Source organism: Marmota monax, unplaced genomic scaffold (genome assembly GCF_021218885.2).
Source record: "Marmota monax isolate L192 unplaced genomic scaffold, Marmota_monax_Labrador192_F-V1.1 WCK01_AAM20220418_F8-fsc00102, whole genome shotgun sequence".
Lineage (NCBI taxonomy): Eukaryota > Metazoa > Chordata > Mammalia > Rodentia > Sciuridae > Marmota > Marmota monax.
Window position 1 is genome coordinate 4,808,373 of NW_026692494.1, and position 16,628 is coordinate 4,825,000.

General features: G+C 64.1%; 2 protein-coding genes across 4 annotated transcripts in view; both read left to right on the top strand.

The window, feature by feature from the left end:
* The first annotated feature begins 1,741 nt into the window (after positions 1-1,741).
* Positions 1,742-8,876, top strand: Dohh (deoxyhypusine hydroxylase). Of its 2 annotated transcripts, none has more exons than XM_046444145.2 (5): positions 1,742-2,052; positions 5,653-5,994; positions 6,229-6,305; positions 7,627-7,867; positions 8,241-8,876. In XM_046444145.2, the coding sequence occupies exons 2-5, from the start codon at positions 5,721-5,723 to the stop codon at positions 8,549-8,551; spliced, it is 903 nt and encodes a 300-aa protein (XP_046300101.1). In that variant the 5' UTR covers positions 1,742-2,052; positions 5,653-5,720; the 3' UTR covers positions 8,552-8,876. The 2 variants fall into 2 exon arrangements, with proteins under 2 accessions (XP_046300101.1, XP_046300100.1); XM_046444144.2 differs by lacking the exon at positions 1,742-2,052 and adding an exon at positions 2,258-4,692.
* Positions 8,877-8,988: 112 nt separating this feature from the next.
* Smim44 (small integral membrane protein 44) overlaps positions 8,989-16,628 on the top strand; it is a 213,710-nt gene continuing 206,070 nt past the window's right edge. The window contains exons 1-4 of one of the 2 annotated variants that reach the window (XM_046444147.2): positions 8,989-12,019; positions 12,180-13,874; positions 14,338-14,449; positions 14,708-14,770. In XM_046444147.2, the coding sequence (XP_046300103.1) occupies positions 11,818-12,019; positions 12,180-12,406 (429 nt within the window). In that variant the 5' untranslated portion in view covers positions 8,989-11,817 and the 3' untranslated portion in view covers positions 12,407-13,874; positions 14,338-14,449; positions 14,708-14,770. Of the gene's footprint in view, positions 12,020-12,179; positions 13,875-14,337; positions 14,450-14,707; positions 14,771-15,873; positions 16,344-16,628 lie in introns of those variants that run through there. The other variant, XM_046444146.2, reaches the window with a different exon arrangement.

The window sequence follows — 16,628 nt, forward strand, 5'->3', positions numbered from 1 at the left end:
ATCCAAGGGCCTTACACATGCTAGGCATCCGCTCTACCACTGGGTGATGTTCCCCAGCCCCTGGCCCCATCCCACCCCTCTCTCCCTATACATTTTAAATTGCAGTAGTGGGGATTGAACCTAGGGCCTTTCATATGATAGACATTTAATTCACACCCCCAGCCCAGCCCCTTTTATTTCTGAGACCAGGTCTTGCTAAGTTGCCTGGCTGACCTTGAACTTGCCATCCTCTTTCCTCACTCCCCCCACCCCCAAGTAGCTGGGATTACAGGTGCGTGCCACCACACTTGGCTCCCTGCCCACATTATTATTATTATAACTGTTATTAATAGTTTATGGTTTCTGGGTATTGAACCTAGGGTGATTAACCACGACACACCCCAGTCCTTTTATGTTTTTTTAATTTTTTTTTTTTTTTTTTGAGTCAGGGTCTTGTTAAGTTACTTAGGGCCTTGATAAGTTGCCGAGACTGGCCTCCAACTTCCCACCCTACTACCTCAGCCTCCCAAGTTGCTAAGACTACGGGCATGCCCTGTAGAGATTGTGTGTGAAATCTTTGCTTTCTGGCTTCTGCTTAAAAAGCATTTGCTGAGGGGCTGGGGTTGTGGCTCAGTGGCAGAGCGCTTGCCTTGCACATGTGAGGCACTGGGCTCGATCCTCAGCACTACATAAAAATAAAGATATCGTGTCCATCTACAACTAAAGTAAATCTAAATATATATAATCATATATAAATATAATATTTTACATATAGATAGATAGATAGAAATAAAGCCCGGTGCAGTGGTACAGCTTGTAATCCCAGGTCCTAGGGAGGCAGAGCCAGAGATTTGCAAGTTCAAAGCCAGTCTGGGCCACAGGGCGTGGCATAGTGGTAGAGCACTTGCCTACCCAGTGTGAGGCCCTGGGTTCCATCTCCAGAACTGCAAAAATAAAAATAAAAAAGTGAAAAAATGAGTGACGTGAGTGGATTCCGATAGTTTGGGAGGGAGGGTGGAGATCGGTTAATGGCTGCTGGATCCTTCCAGTTACTCCTGTCAAAGCTGTCCTCATCCTTGACAGGATCCCCGACCCCTGCCGTGCTGGGGGTGAACCTGAACCCAGGACCCTGCACAAGCCGGGCAAGCGCTCCCCCACGGAGCTGCCCCCAGCCTTGCAGGATTCTCTCTCAACTTCCAATCAGATCCCTGGCTCCTCTTCCCGAATGCGAGGGCTGCGGCCTCCGGCTTTCTCGTCGGCCTCCCGCAGCCGTGAAGAGCCCGTCACACCCAAGTCGGGCGCCTGCCGGGACGCCCGGGCTCCCGCCTCACCGTGCAGCCTGGTCTTTCCTCGGACTCTGCCTGGCGGGTCAGCGCTGGGATGCCCGCACTGGGCCCTGGCCGCGCTTCCCCAGCCGCGCCCCGCAGGCGGCGCAGCTTTCTCCTTGGCGGGTGTCGCCACCTGGTCGTGCACACTCGGACCACAGCACTGCGCGGTTTCGGAAGGCGAAGGCGGCAGGCTGGTCCTCGGCGAGCACGAGTTACTAAACCAAGGAATGAATGAACCACCGGGTCACTTCCTCTTCCCCGTCCCTCCCGCCCTCCGGGGGTTCCAGCCTCCCACCATTGGTCACGCCCCCGAGGCTGGCCGCGCCCCCGAGGCTGGCCACGCCCCAGAGGCGCCGCGCACGCTCCGTCGCCAGCCGGCAAAGCTCCGCGCTGAACGGGCGCGAACCATTTCCACTGGCATCGTAGGGGAGGCCGGAGTGACTACTACAGAGGGAGGGCGGAAGTTGCCCTTCCCTTTCCTTGGGGCATGTCCCTCGGCTGTTCCTGCGGCGTGGGTTTCCATTTTGTCACTGGTGCTGGCTGGAGCTTTGGGTCCTGCTTCCGCGGCGGTCGCTGTTGGCTGGTCCCCCCGCGGCGGCGTTGGCGCCGTCCGGCTTGTCACGTGGCCGGGAACATGGCGGCCTCCAGGGCGCGCTGTGAGCGTCGCGGCTGTTGAAGCCTCCGCGGGAGGTGCGCTCGGGTGCGGCGACTCGGAGCCCGGCCGGCGTGACAGCGGCGGAGCACGGTGCGATCCCGGGTCTGGCGGGCGGGCCCGGGAGGCGCCCTGAGTGCCCTCCGGCAGTCGTGGGCAGGGTGGCTGGAGGGGTCCCGAGTCCCGCGACCTCTTCCACTTGGTTTTGGGGGTCCCATATCTCCGGGGGGCCCTGGGCAGCGTCGGTACTGGGGCATCTATTATGTGGCTCTTGAAACGACGTCTTGGGGTCTCCTAAGGGGTCTGCGGAGCCGGTCGTCCCTTTTTGAGGGGTCCCCGGACACGGCGACCCTTTCGGGGATGGGACATCCGGTCCCGAGCTCTTCGTTGGAGTTGTGGTCCCTGCATCCCTTTATTAGTTTATCTTGTCTGTCTCTGAGACCTCCACCGGGGTGAGTGGACTCCTGGATTCTGCCTGCGTTGGGGACCGATCCCTGACCCCCACATCCAGGAAAAATAGGCCTAAAGTATGAGTTTCAGGGCTCTCCCTCGTCCTGAGCCCAGGTGGATCTTGGGCTCCCTGGGAAGGATTCATTAACTCCTTGTAGCCTATGGAGGGCTCAGTAGTGGCGCGTTTGCCTCCTTAAACAGGGTGGTCAGAGAAAGGCCTCCTCCAGAAGGTAAGGTTTCAAGGGGTCAGGTTTGAAGGAAACCCAAGACTTGCTGAGCTGTTCCAGATGGAGAGACTAAGCTCGCTCGGGATGTGTGCCTGGAGCTCCACAACCCCCTCTCTCCTCCCCTCACTTCTCTTAGTAGCAGGAGCCTAAACTTAGACTGCCGACTGCAGTTCAGAAGGCCTGAGTTTCTGTTTTGGGGACAAGTGCTGCTTATCTGTGTATATGGAGGGAGGAGTTGGGTCACAGTGCCTCTAGTGTCTTGCTAGCACAAGCTCCTGCTTTCTGGAGTCTCTGATGCTCCTTCCTCAAGGTGTAATCATCCTTTGATGGCACCTGTCCTAGGCAGCTGTGCCTCCCACATTATGCCCTCTATAGGCACCTCTGCTGACGCCACTGGAAACCACAGAGGGCTACGGCGTGCCACTACCTGCTTGCTGTGTCTGGGAAGTGTCTGCCAGGTTCCTGGAGGGCACAGGAGTCTGTCCTCCCAACCTCCCAACTTGTCATATTATCCTTGTTTACCTCTTGTTTTGCAGCATTGAGGATGGACCCCAGGTTGCTCTACCACTGAGCTACATCACCTGGTCCATTAACTGTTTATCTTGAGACAGGGTCTTGCTAAGTTGTCCAGGTGGGCCTTGAACTTGTGATCCTCCTGCCTCAGTCTCCTGGATAACTGGGGTTACAGGTGTGGCCATCACAACCAGAGGCAGTGTCATTTCATCTTAATTCACTCATGCAGCAAAGTCTGTATGATTCAGAGCCCTCTGGAGCCATACTGACTTTAAAACTGTCTGCTGCGTTCCTCGAGACAAAACACTCAGGGTCACACCTGGGGACTGGGCTGTGCAAAATAACCACACGAGAGACAGAGAGACCTTTTTCTTTGGGGTCCTATGAGGCTCCTCTGACCTTAAGGGTCCGTGGAAAGAGAACTGGTTGACTGACAGCTAGGAAGGCCACACCCAAGGGCAGAGCAAGAGAAGGGAACACACAAAGGGCATTTCCAAACAGGGCAAAGGGGTAACATCACAAAGGAACAGGTGAGCGTAGCTCCACCTATGGGGCTGCGGGAAGGCATGCCCAGGCACGAAGACACATTCATTCACACATTCTGCGACTTCCAAGATCGGGGCGTCATCGAGGGCCACTTTGATGTGGCCAGATCACTTGGAAGTGACCGACAGAATCTCACCAATCAGGAAAGGAATATGCTGGTCACATGGTGCGGCGGCCTCCCACAACTGTCCCTGCTGAAGTTGGGCGCAGTGCCCACTCCTGTCTACCCAGTTGCTTGGGAGGCTGAGGCAGGAGGATGGCAAGTCCCAGGCCAGCCTGGGCAACTGAGCAAGACCCTGTCTTAGAACAAAATAAAGAGGGCTTGGTGATGTGGCTCCGTGGTAAGCACCGGGGGTCATTGCAGTGCTGAGCCACCACCACCACCACAGCAAAACCCCGGCATCCACGCTGTCCCCAGGCAAGACAGGCTGTTTCCTGGCCTGTCGATGGGAACAAGTCTCTGCCCATCCCGTGGGGCCCTGGGAGGGTTAAATAAGCTAATGAACATAAGGGCTTATCAGAGAGCCTGGCGTTTGGCAAGTGCTGCACAAATGCCAGACACTATTCTTGTGTTTTGTTTTGTTTTTTTGGTATCGGAGATTGAACTCGGGCCCTCAGCCACTGAGCCGCTGCCTCAGCTCAGTTTTGTGTTTTAGTTAGATACAGCGTCTCACTGAGGTGCTGAGCTGGCTTTGAACTCGCAATCCTCCGTCTCAGCCTCCCAATCTGCCAGGATTACAGGCATGAGCCTCTGTATCTGGCCTATTCTTGCTTTTATTGAGGACCTACTGTGTACACACCCTGGTGCTAAGTGCTGGGAGTACCCTGCTGACCAAGAAAGTCCCAGTCTCTGACTTCAGAGTTCTAGTGAGGGATAAGCTGACCGCCAGCAACTAACCAACATCCAAGGCAATGTTTGAAGAAAGTTGGAGCAGGGAAGAGGCAGAGGACACCCGTGCAGACTGATGAAGGAAGGCTTCATTCGAGATGCAGGGAGGTGAGGGAGAGCTGTGGGGCTGGGAGAGCGCTGCGGGAGTCCTGGCTCCATAGCCAGGTGCCTGGGGTGCCCTCCCACACCTGCTCGGCCTGCGGTGCGGCCCCGTCTCTGAGGGGCTGCACTGGGATAGGCGGGGGCTCCCTAGCCGCTCCCGTCCGAGGCCCCTTCCATGCGTGGCTGCTGGTGGAAGCTCATTTCCCAGCCGCAGGCCTGATAGCAGCACTTCCTCACAGTGTGGCCGCGGCTGCCCTGGAAACTGCTGTGCCCGTGGTGCTCCGGCCCGTCCGTCTCCTGGGTGCTGTGCTCACACAGGTTGCCCCGTTCAGAGTGAGCAGGGCTGTCAGTGCCACAGCGTGACCACCAGGAGCTGGGGACCATGAGAGCCACCACAAGTCCTGGGGCTGCTGAGTGGAGCCCAGACCTGTGGGGGTCCTAACGGATATAAGGTGGTACAGAGACGGTGGCCTAGAGAGGGAAACTAACTTCTGGAAGGCTGCACAGCAAGTAGGAGGTCAGAACTGAGCTCTCCACCAAGAACCTTGGCTGGTCAGCAACTGAGAAGTTCCCCAGCCAGGTGAGGTGGCTATGGCTGCCATCCTAGCCCCCAGCAGGCTAAAACAGGAGGATTGCAAGTTTGAGTCCAGCCTGGGCAACTGAGGCACTGACTCAGGCCCGCCTGTCATCCCCGCAGCTCGGGAGGCTGAGGCGGGAGGATCTCAGTTCAAAGCCAGCCTCAGCATCGTGGCGAGGCCCTAGGCACCTCAGTGAGACCCGGTCTCTGAATAAGATACAGAATGGGGCTGGGATGTGACTCAGAGTTTGGGGGGGGAGGACTGAGGGTGTGGTTCAGTGGCAGAGTGCTGCCTGGGTTGGATGGACTCTAGTACCCCCCAGAAGAGCCCCCGCCATCCTGAGGCGAGTGGGCGGGACGCCGCTGACCCTGCTCCCTTCCTGCTGCAGGTTCTGCTCTGTGGGCTTCCAGGCTCAGTCCACGGGGCGCAGAGGACCAGGCCCTTGCTGGAGGCATCATGGTGACGGAGCAAGAGGTCGAGGCCATCGGGCAGGTGCTGGTGGACCCCAAGCAGCCTCTGCAGGCCCGCTTCCGGGCGCTTTTCACCTTGCGGGGGCTTGGTGGCCCCGGGGCCATCGCCTGGATCAGCCGGGCCTTCGATGACGACTCCGCCCTGCTCAAGCACGAGCTGGCCTACTGCCTGGGCCAGATGCAGGACTCCCGCGCCATCCCCGTGCTCACGGGCGTGCTGCGCGACACCCGCCAGGAGCCCATGGTGCGCCACGAGGCAGGTGAGGGGCAGGGCACTTCCCTGCGGGGGCCCCCCCAGCTGTCTGGTCAGGGAATCTTATTCCTTTGGGTGTTTTCCCTTTAAAACGACATTCAGAGCTGGGTGTGGGGCGCAGGCTGTGCTGCCCGCAGCCGAGCCAAGGCGACTTCAGAGCAGCCTCGGCGACTGAGTGAGGCCCAAGTGGCCGTAGCCGTGTGGCCCTCGCCCGCCAACACCACCCCTGCCTGCTTCTCAGGGGAGGCCCTGGGCGCCATTGGGAACCCGCAGGCCCTGGAGCTCCTGAGGCAGTACTGCAGCGACCCCGTGGTCGAGGTAAGAGCCGGCCCCAGCCCTGTCCGCTCGGGCCCAAGAAGCTGGCCCAGCGCTCCCCCAGCCCTGGCCTGAGCAGCCTCAGAACCCACCCCTTTCTGGTTGCCAGGGTGACCGCTGTCCAAGGGTGCTGCATGCCCGGGTGGGGAGAGCAGCGTCCAGGCCTGAGCCCAGCAGAGCCTGCTCTCGGCCCCGCCCTGGCCCGCAGCCCCTGTGGCTCCTGCCCAGCTCCCGGCTGCTCTGAGACCCTGCCCTCTCTGCCGCCCTGCCCGGCCCGCTGGACCTCAGGGTCTCCCTGCCTTCCCCACGTCTCTTCTATTTTTGAGACAGTTTCATTGAGGTGACTCACGTGCCATTTAGCTCACCCCTAGAAGTGCATTCAGAGTCGGGCAGCTGCCCTGCTCCTTCCAGAACATTCCCTTCCTCTCAAGGAGGCCCACTCCCATTAGCGACATTTTCCATGCTCCGTGGGTCTGTCCTGTCCTGGCTCACACACCTTGGCCTCCTGTGTCTGCTCACTGAGCACGAGGTCCTGGGTCCGGCCACCCTGCAGCTGTGTCCCCTCGCTCCTGCCCTGGTGGAGTGACGCTCAACGTGGCCACAGACCTGTTGTTTGTTTGGGGACGTCTTTTTTCTTTTTTGGTCCTGGGGGTTGAGCCCAGGGGTGCTCTACCCCTGCGTCACATCCCCAGCCGTTTTTATTATTTCTTCATTTTGAGTCGGGCTGCCTTAGTTGCTCAGGGCCTTGCCAGGTAGCTGAGGCTGGCCTTGAACTTGGCGATCCTCCTGCCTCAGCCTCCTGAGCTGCTGGGGTTGCTGGCGTGGCCGCCGCGCCCAGCCAGGCCTGTTACTTGAATCAGTTCGTGCCTCCTTGAACACAAGGGCGGCCTCCTCTTTTTGGCCATCGAGAACCACCCTGCCGCGGGCCTGTGTGCGAGTCTGAGTTCACTTGGACCTTGGCGTCGTGACTTGCTTCACACGCCCCACTCTTCTCGCGGCAGCCAGAGGAGGGCACATGTGAAACCACAGCCAGCTGCTGTGTTCTGTGCTCAGCGCCCACGCCTCGCTCCCTCCAGGGCAGGACCTGGAGCCCTCACTCCGGCTCCTGGCCGCGCGTGGCCTGCCCTGGCTCCCGTCCTCCTCCCAGCAGGGCCGCCGGGGCCTCTCCTCTCAGCTTCCCCATCCCTTGTCCCTTCCCCTTGCTGTCCTAACCCAGAGGTCCCTGCTGCAAGCCCAGGAGGGTGGGCCGGGGATGTCACGGCCTCTGCATGTCCCCAACATCAGGCCCAGGACTGATGCTGTTTGTGCACCCCTCGCCCTGCAGGTGGCTGAGACGTGCCAGCTGGCCGTGCGCCGCCTGGAGTGGCTGCAGCAGCACCCTGGGCAGCCCACAGTGGCCGGGCCTTACCTCTCCGTGGACCCGGCCCCCCCAGCTGAGGAGCGCGACATGGGGCAGCTGCGGGAGGCGCTGCTGGACGAGACCCTGCCGCTGTTCGACCGGTACCGCGCCATGTTCGCCTTGCGCAACGCCGGGGGCCAGGAGGCGGCCCTGGCGCTGGCCGAGGGTGAGGAGGCCCCGGGCCGGGCAGCTGGGAACGGCACACCCCGGGAGCAGAGGTGCCGGCGGACACCCAGCCCTCTCCAGTGGCCACACCTGTCATCCTGGCTCCTCGGGGTGCTGAGGCAGGAGGGTCACGGTCCTGGCCAGCTGGGCAGCTCAGCCGGACCCTGTCCAGAGCAGAGTTAGGGGCTGGGTGGAGCCGTGCCAGGGGCCCCTGGTCCAGCCGGCTCCCCACAGGCTGGTCAGGCGCCCGAGCTGCCCCGTCATGGGTGGGTGAGACAGAGCCCCTTTAGCCCTGCCCTGCCCTCTGGGTGCCCCAGCACCAAGCCCATGGTGTACCCCGTGAGTGACCAAGTGACCGCCCTTCCCGCCTGCAGGCCTGCGCTGTGGCAGCGCCCTCTTCCGCCACGAGGTGGGCTACGTGCTGGGCCAGCTGCAGCACGAGGCGGCCGTGCCCCAGCTGGCCGCCACCCTGGCCCGCCCCGCCGAGAGCCCCATGGTGCGCCACGAGTGTGCGGAGGCCCTGGGCGCCATCGCCCGGCCCTCCTGCCTGGCCGCGCTGCATGCCCACGCGGCCGACCCCGAGCGCGTGGTGCGGGAGAGCTGCCTGGTTGCCCTGGACATGTACGAGCAGGAGAGCGGGCCCTTCCAGCAGGACCGCCCGGAGCAGCCGCGCCCACCGCCCTAGCCGCCCAGCCCTGCCCAGCTCTGCCCCCTGCTGACCTGCCACGGCCCCTTGTCCCAACAGGACTGCGGTGTCTGACGTCTCCCCTTGGCCCTGTCCCTGCGCAGCCGCCCCCGACTCCCTCAGTGGGAGCTGTGGGCTCCTGGCCGGAGTGCGGGGAGGGGTCTGGGACAGGGTGTCTTGGGAGGGACCTGGGTGGCTCAGGCTGCACTAGCAGTGGCAGTGGGGTCCAGGGCCCTGACCTCAGCCGTGTGGCGTGGGAGGTGGTCCTAGGTGGGGCGCGGGCTCCTAGGTGCCGCCACGTGGAAGAGTAAATCATTTTGGCGCAGCAGTGGCTCCCTGAGTGTGTGGGCGGGCTTCCCGGGAGCACGGCTGCCCCAGCACTGCCACCTGCGCCTGTCCAGCTCTTGGGGACTGTCCACCAGCGAGGCTCCCTCCCAGGGCTCTAGAGAAGCAGCCCTGCGGCCTAGCCTCCACCCGCCACCTGCTCCCATCAGGGCCACCGGACCCTCTGGGTCCCACCTGGCTCTCCACGTCCTCTGCTTGGCCACTGCCCCGGGTGGCCTGATCACCCAAGAAACAGGTCTGAAGGTGGGACTGGGCCCACAGCTGCCCCTCTGTGCCCCCAAGTCCAAAAGGCTGTTGGCAAAACACACGGGACTCACTTCCTGGGGCCGTTCCCTGTGGCTTCTGCCCTGAGCCCCCATGCTCCTGCCAGCCTCTGCCCGCTCAGGGCCTGGTCCTCCTCAGAGGCTGACCTGTGGGCTCCCTTGGCCACCCGCCCACCTGCTCCCTGCCCTGCCTGCGGCCTTGGTGCTCCCCAGGACACCGCGGCGCCTCCAGACCTGCAGCTTGGGTTGGGTTGTATCCCCAGAAGGTGACTCCAAGTCTGACCCCACACCGGGGAGTGTGACCTCGTCTGGAGGAAGGGTCTTGTGGGTGTTTTCCGGACTCAGGTTTGATCCTCCTAGATCTGGGGCGGGCCGAATCCCGTGACCCACCCTTCCTGGAGACAGAAAAGGGCCAGGTGCCATGGCTGCACCCGCCATCCCAGTTACACTGGAGGCTGAGGCAGGAGGATGGCAAGTTTGAGGCCTGACAACTCAGCAAGACCCTATCTCAAAAAGCTGTGGGGTGTGGCTTAGAGGAGCACCTGCCCAGGCAGGTGCCAGGCCCTTGTCCAGGCTGCTCGGGCCCAACAGGAGGGTCACTAGTGCCCTCAACTCTCAGGCAGCCTGAAACAGCACCAGAGCAGGAGCGCGCCCAAGACCGCGGGCAGCCGCCTCAGCCCAGGTCTGAGGAGGCTGTGGTCAGGCTGGGCCACAAGCAGGGGCCCAGGCCCTCCCTGGGGGCCTCCCCTTGACCCTGCTCCCAAGGCAGCGGCTTCCCCCAGAAGCAGGAGGTCAGGGAAGGCGACACAGCGGCCTGGTTGCTGGGCAGCATGGAGGATGGGCTGGGGTCCTCCCTCTTGCCTGCTCACTGCTCAGCCCCCCGCCACGCAGCCAGGCAGGCCCGGCCTCTGCTCCACAGCACGGACCTGGGGAGCCTCGCCACTGCCCTGGCCGTCTCTGCATGCAGCCTCCCCCTGGGGCCCCTCCCCGTCCCTCGGCATTTTGGGTGGCCCTAGCCCTGCCTCCAGCCCGGACCCCCCAGAGGCCCTGACGTGGGCACCAGGAGCCTAGTCTACAGCGCAGGCCCCTGAGTCCTAGGCCAGGGAGCTGGGTGCGGCGTGTGTTGGGGGCACAGGGTGAGCCCAGGCCTCACGTGTGCCAGGCAGAGCTCCACCGTTGAGCCACACCTCAGCTTTTTAAAGATTCCCCTTTGAGAGGCTCTTCTGAGTCCCCGGGCTGGCCCCCCGGGGCATGTGACCAACCCATTTCACAGAGGAGCTGCAGAGTCAACAGCTGGGGCGAGGCCCTAGACGGCTGGCCTCTGAACCCAGGCTCCTCGGCCTGCTCTCATGCCTTGTCCTGGCCTGTGCCACCCACGGCCCACGTTCCTCCCGCGTCCCCCTTAGGAGTGGGGACTGTCATTCCCGTGCTCAGCCTGGGAGCATCAGGGTTGAGTCAATTGTGGTGTCCCCCATCCAGACCGGCCTGGCCACCTGTGCCCTGGTCTGGGCTCCCACTTGTCCTCCCCACGACAGCCACCAGAGGGGGCCTGTGAGCACTGAGCCTGGCCCCTTGCTCCTCTCCCACAGCCCACAGCTTCCCCCCCCCCCCCCCCCCCCCCCCCCCCCCCGTCAAGGCCCGTAGCCCACAGGACCTGCCCTGCCTCCCCTCCTCCCTCTGCTCTGGCCACACAGGTCCTGGATGTGCCACCAGCTGGGCTCTGGTGCCTGGTGCTCCCAGCGGACTCCCTTCCTCCTGAGGTTTCTGCTCCAGGGACCACTCCTTGGTGAGGCCGGGCCACCCTGCCTCCTGCCTGGAGGTTGAGCCCAGACACTCTACCACTGAACTGGCTCCGGCCCTTTTGAAATCTGGTTTTTTTCTGGGGGGGGATGAGTACCAGGGATCGAGCTCAGGGGCACCGAGCCCACCCCAGCTCTATCTTGAATTTTATTCAGAGACAGGGTCCCACTGAGTTGCTCAGCGCCTCGCTGTTGCTGAGGCTGGCTTTGGACTTGTGATCCCCCTGCCTCGGCCTCGGGAGCCGTGGGAGCCGCTGGATGACCGTGTGCGCTGGAGCTCCTTCCCTGCCCCACGCCCCTCTCCACCCCCCACCCTCGTGTCGGTGCTCCATCTCCCGACAGCAGAGAGGGCCTCCAGGAGGCACAGCAGCATCCTGGGACCTGAGGACGTGGCTGGCCACTGGGTCCGGGGGCCACGCCTGCCATCCAGCTGCTTAGGCTGAAGCACCGGAGGGCCAGTTTCAGGCCACCTGTCAATTTAGTGAGACCCTGTCACAAATAAAATCTGAAAGGACTGTGTGTGTGGCTGTGGTTAGCACTTGCCCGCAGAGATGGGGCCCTGGGTTCCAACCCAGACTGCCGAACACGAGGGTGCCCACAGTAGGTGCTCAATCAATGTGAACGAATGAATCACAGGCCAGCTATGAGAAACCCGGGTGGGTGTTCTCAGGAGAAGGCCGGCGAGTGCCAGGGCCCTGGGGCAGGGAGGGTGCAGGAACTGCTGAGGCACAAGCAGCTTGTGTGTGATCGCTGCAGACAGATGGAGGCCTGGGGAGCCTCGCAATCCTCTTAGTTCAAAGCCCCTTAATACTTCCGCTGCACGGGTCACCTCCGGGCTTCCCTGCTCCAGGTGGCCGCCATGCCGGGGTTGGCGGACAGGGAGGAGACCAAGGACTGGAGCGCTGCCCCCCCGGTGTATGAGGAGTACCGGCCGCCCCCGCTGGACACCATCCGCCTGCCTAGGTACGGGCTATACCTGCTGATAGCCGCGTTCCTGGTGGTGGCGGTGGCCTACGCCATTGTCGGGCACCTCATCAAAGACCTGGCCCACGACTTGGCCGGTGAGCTACCCACTGCAGGGCTGGCCAGGGAGGGGCAGAGCTGGCCGGGTCCCAGGCCTCTGTGCAGGCCCCGTGAGAGCCGGCCAGCTCGGGCCCTCTCTGGGCCAGGACGGGTGGAGGGTTTCGGGCCCGGAGGTCCTCACCGGCGTCCCTGACACAGACTGGGCATTCGGCCCGAAGTCAGACCAAGAGGAGACGCCTCGCCGGGAGCGGGCCACCAGGGTGGCCGGGGAGGACCTGGAGGAACTGGACCTGGCCTGGCAGGACGAGGAGACCCTCGAGGGCGGAGGACAGGGCGTCCCCTTGGAATCCCCCGCCCGGGACCCCCATCATCCCTCCATCATCTTCAGGGACCCCCAGGTCCAAAGCTCCTGGAGGCTGGAGTGAGGGGGGTCCTGGCCCCAGTTCCAGCCCCTCGGATGCTGCGGGGTTGGAACCCGTGGCCCCCAGAGCCTCTCCGCCGACCCCCATCCCTGGGGAGAAGCTCCCTCTCAGCTGGAGAGCTTGGTGGCTGGACACTGGCCATTGCCATCTGCCCTGCTTCCCCAGAGCCTGGCCCTGCCCAGCCTCCAGCCAGCCCTGCGCAGTCTGTGAATGGGGAGCAACGAGGCACCCGGACATTAAACCAGCGGTCAGCCCTCTGCCCGCGCCCGTGACTGCTGAGTCAGCCCTGCCCTGCCCCGCGGGCTCCGTCACCCAGCAGGACTCTGCCCGAGTGACAGACCTGTACACCGGGCCAGTGAGACCTGGCCAGCCAGAGCAGAGGGCCTTTTGTGGAGCAGCAGCGAGGTGGCCCTGACCCCCCCACACCGTGTCCCCCCCCACCCACAGCTCCCTGTCCCCTCTCGGCCCCGGGCCTGGTTGTCGGGGGCTCCTGGTCGCCAGACTGAGGCTTCCTTCGCTTCAGAACCTTGCACAGGGTGGGGCACACAGCAGGGGCTGAATGTATGCCCACCTGGCAGCACGGAGTGGCCCATGCTTGTCCTGGGCTGTGTGGCTGAGCTCCAGGACAGCTCTGTTTAGTGACCCGTCGGCCCATAAGTTGTGGTCAGACCTCTGGGACACAGGACTCCTGTGTAGACAGTAGGTGCTCATACGTGTGTGTCACAGGCTTTGGGCAGGCTTTCACGTGCCAGGGCCATGGCTGCTCCCGTGGCTACTGGGGCAGGGTCCTCCTTGGCCTGGGCAGGGCTGACTCCCCTAATGACCTAAGGACCAAGGCCGAGGACAGAGAGCCTGGAGCCTGAGTCATCTGCGGTCCCTGGTGTCCCAATCCTCAGCCAGTAGAGCAGCCCACCCTGGCGGTGCGTGGTGGGCAGGTGGCCCTGAGGGCTGACCGGCTGCCGCGTCCTCTGGCTGTGGCTACGTGGGGCTCCCCTGGCTCTGTACTGAGGGCTGCAGAATGTTGTGGGTCACCAAGAGAAGGAGAGGGGGGACGTGCCAGCCACCAGCCAGGAGCCGACAGGCGCCTGCCAGCACCCAGGGTGGCTCAGACCCCAGGTGCATCTGAGAGCCCCACCCTGGCCCCAGCACCCCCCACAACAGGGTGCGGGGACAGCTGCAGAGGGGGTGGCCCTGGGCGGATGGCCCTCAGGGCGGGGTGCCGGGGAGGGGCCAGCTCCCCAGTTAATGTCACACCGGGTCCAGAGTCTGCTGGGGGTGCTGGGGGCAGGAGCCAGTCAGGTGCCGAGGGAGGGAAGGAGGGCCCCTGCCAGGCCGGCCTGCCGCGGTCACCCGCAGGGGACCCCTGCTCCACAGCTCTCAGTCCTGAGTTCTGGCTCGCGCTCAGCCATGAAGACCCTGGGGACGCTGGTCGTACTGGGAGCCTGGCTCTTCTCGCCTGCCCAGGCCCAGGGTAGGCTCCCGGCAGGGTCCTGGGGACGGCGGGTCGTGGTCTGGTTCTCCAGGATGCGAAATGGCGGCCCTGGGAGGGCACCCAGCCCCGCAGCCGCCCCGCCCCCACCCTCTCAGCCGCCTTCAAGCCCCACAGGGCCCCCTCTATCCCCCACCCCGAGCCTCCCCCTCTCCCAACACCACTCGGTCCCCTCTGAACCCCCTCCTCCCTCTGAAACCCTCCTCCTCGGAACCCCCTCCCCCTTCTGAGCCCCCTCCCCCCTGGATCCCCTCCCTCCTCTGAACCCCCTCCTGCCTGATAAGCCCACCCAGGACCCCCGTCTCAGCCTCTTTTGTGTCCCTCCTCCTCAGAGAGCCCACCCTCCCAGCCCTGCCCCTCTCCAAGCCCCAGTCTCGGAGGTCTGTCCCCTCTCCGAGGGCCCCTGAGCACCCCGCCCTCCCCCTGAGCACCTGCTCCCTGGCAGACCCTGAGCGGCGGCTGAAGCCCTGGCTGGTGGGCCTGGCGGCGGTGGTGGGCTTCCTGTTCATCGTCTTCGTGCTCATGCTGGCCAACCGCATCTGGTGCTCCAAGGCCAGGTGGGCCCCAGCCCAGCCCAGAGCCCTGCCCCTTCCCATCTCTAGCCCAGGGTCCCCCAAGGGCTCCCCACCCCCAGCTTCCTGGCCCTCTCTGGTTCCCTCCCCAGGGCAGCTCTTGTCCCCAGGTCCCCTCATTTCCCCCTCCTGGGACTGGGGCTTGCCCCAGGACCCGGGCAGCCCGCCCTCCCTGCGCCCCGGGGGGCTGGGCTGAGGCTGCCCCCACGGCCCCAGCCTCCCCTCCCTGCCTCCCCTCTGCAGAGCCGAGGACCAGGCGGACACCGTGAGGATGGAGCCCAATGTGTACCAGGACGTGAACCCCAGGTGTGCCCGAGGGCATGTGCAGCGTGGGGTCTCGCTGTCCCCACTTTCCTCCCTCGGCCTCTGCCCAGGGCTTTGCTCCAAAGGTCCCCCCGGCCGTCCTCCCGGCCTCCCGGCCTCCCTCCACTCCGCTTCTCTCTTCTCCACACTTAACCGCGGCTGGCACCCTCCTAGCCGTCCCCTGGTGTCACCCAGGTGATGGCTTCCAGAGCTTAGTTCCGCTGTCTCCTGTTGAGCAGGACCACGGGGCGAGGCTACGTGGGTGGCCGTCCTGGACCTCTGCCGCCCACTTCCAGGCCTGCGAGTCCTGCGGGGGCTCGGGGTGCAGCCGGCCCGGGGCTCTGCAGGGCGAGATCCCAGCTGGACCAGGCCTGGGCAGCACAGGGGGTGGGGAGGGAGGAGACCAGCCTGAGAGTCAGCGGCCCAGGACGTGCCCGAGGGAGGACAGGGGACTCCTGCCCCCAAGATGTGCTGGCAGGGCCAGTCTCCCCTGCCTGCCGACTGGCCTCCCTGTCCTGTCCACTCCGCACCCACCGCACCACCTCTGTGCCCACCCACTGCACCATCTATGAACTGTCCACCCACCTGCTCACGTTGTTCACCCACCGTCCTCCACCCAGCCACCCGGCCACTCGGGCGTCGGCCTGCCCTGCCGTCTTGGCCCTCAGCTGTCCAGCAGTCCGCCTCCCGCTGGCCCAGATGTGTCCCTCACTCTCCCGCCTTCCCCCGCCGCCCCTCCCACCCGCTGCTCTGCCCGCACAGCCCTCCTGGCTGTCCACCCGCCCACTAGCCTGTTGATCCAGCTCCCGCCTACGCTGCATGCACCCGTCACCCCTCTCCTTCCTCCTCGCCCACCCTCACCCCCTGCCGCCCCTGCCCGTCACCCCATCCGCCCCGCCAGCCGCCACCTGTCCCCCGTCCACCACCCCTGCCCACTCATCCACAGGGCGGGCAAGTCGTGGCTTCTGGCTTTGGGGAGTGGCACTCGCAGGGCTGCCTGGCCGGGCACCGTGGGGTTCGCTGCTTATCACCCCAAAGCCCTCGGGGGACAGAGTGAGCCTGGGCGGGCAGCTGGTCCTCACTGTCCTGGGCCTTTCCCCCCACAGGGAGGGAGGCGGGAGGAAGAAGGAGAGGAAGAAGGACCAGGAGGGCGGGGAGCACAACCTGGGGCTGGAGCTGGAGGAGACGGCGCTGGACGCGGAGGCGGCCAAGAGGACGGTCCTGTGAGGAGCCTGCGCCCGCAGCCCCGCCATGCCCTGCCCGCCACCCGGATCCAGAGTGCTGTGTCCCCGTGTCCTCAGAGAAGAGGGCTCCCCTGTCCCCCAGGAGGGCTCCCGTAGGACCTGGCCTCATGGCGTCCTGGCCACCTGGGTCCTGCCCCCTGATTCCTACTCCGCAGGGCGCCCTGGCCAGGGAGAGACTTCCAAGTCCCCACAGTCTCATGCGCCACCTGTTCCCACCACTGCCTCATTTCCTTCCCCTCCGCCCGCTGCTGGGCCGGACGTGCCTCCCCAGAGGCCTGGGGCAGGGTCCCAGGTTTCCTCCCAGGCTCCAATAAACCACCTGCAGGACCTTCCAGGGCCTCTCCAGTCTCTGGGCTCCCCGGGGACGCGGCCTCCTGGGGGCAGCCCTGGTGGGTGGGAGGCGCTGTGGCCGGGCCAGGTGCCAGGGCATTAAGCACTCTGTGCCGTCTTGGTGTTGCTGCCCTGAGCCCTGGACTTTGAGCCCCACAGCGTCTCCTGGGAAGTCCTCGCTCCCTCCCCACCCTGTGTTGTGGGGCACTTGATGGTTTCCGAGAGCTGGTCACCCGTGTGGAGGGCCCCAGGGCCTTGCCATATCTTGGGAAGGGCTGAGCACCTTC

Coding starts and splice junctions, on each gene's coding strand:
- Dohh (XM_046444144.2), top strand. Junction 5,995..6,228: donor CATGGTGCGCCACGAGGCAG/GTGAGGGGCAGG, acceptor CCTGCTTCTCAG/GGGAGGCCCTGGGCGCCATT. Junction 6,306..7,626: donor GCAGCGACCCCGTGGTCGAG/GTAAGAGCCGGC, acceptor CTCGCCCTGCAG/GTGGCTGAGACGTGCCAGCT.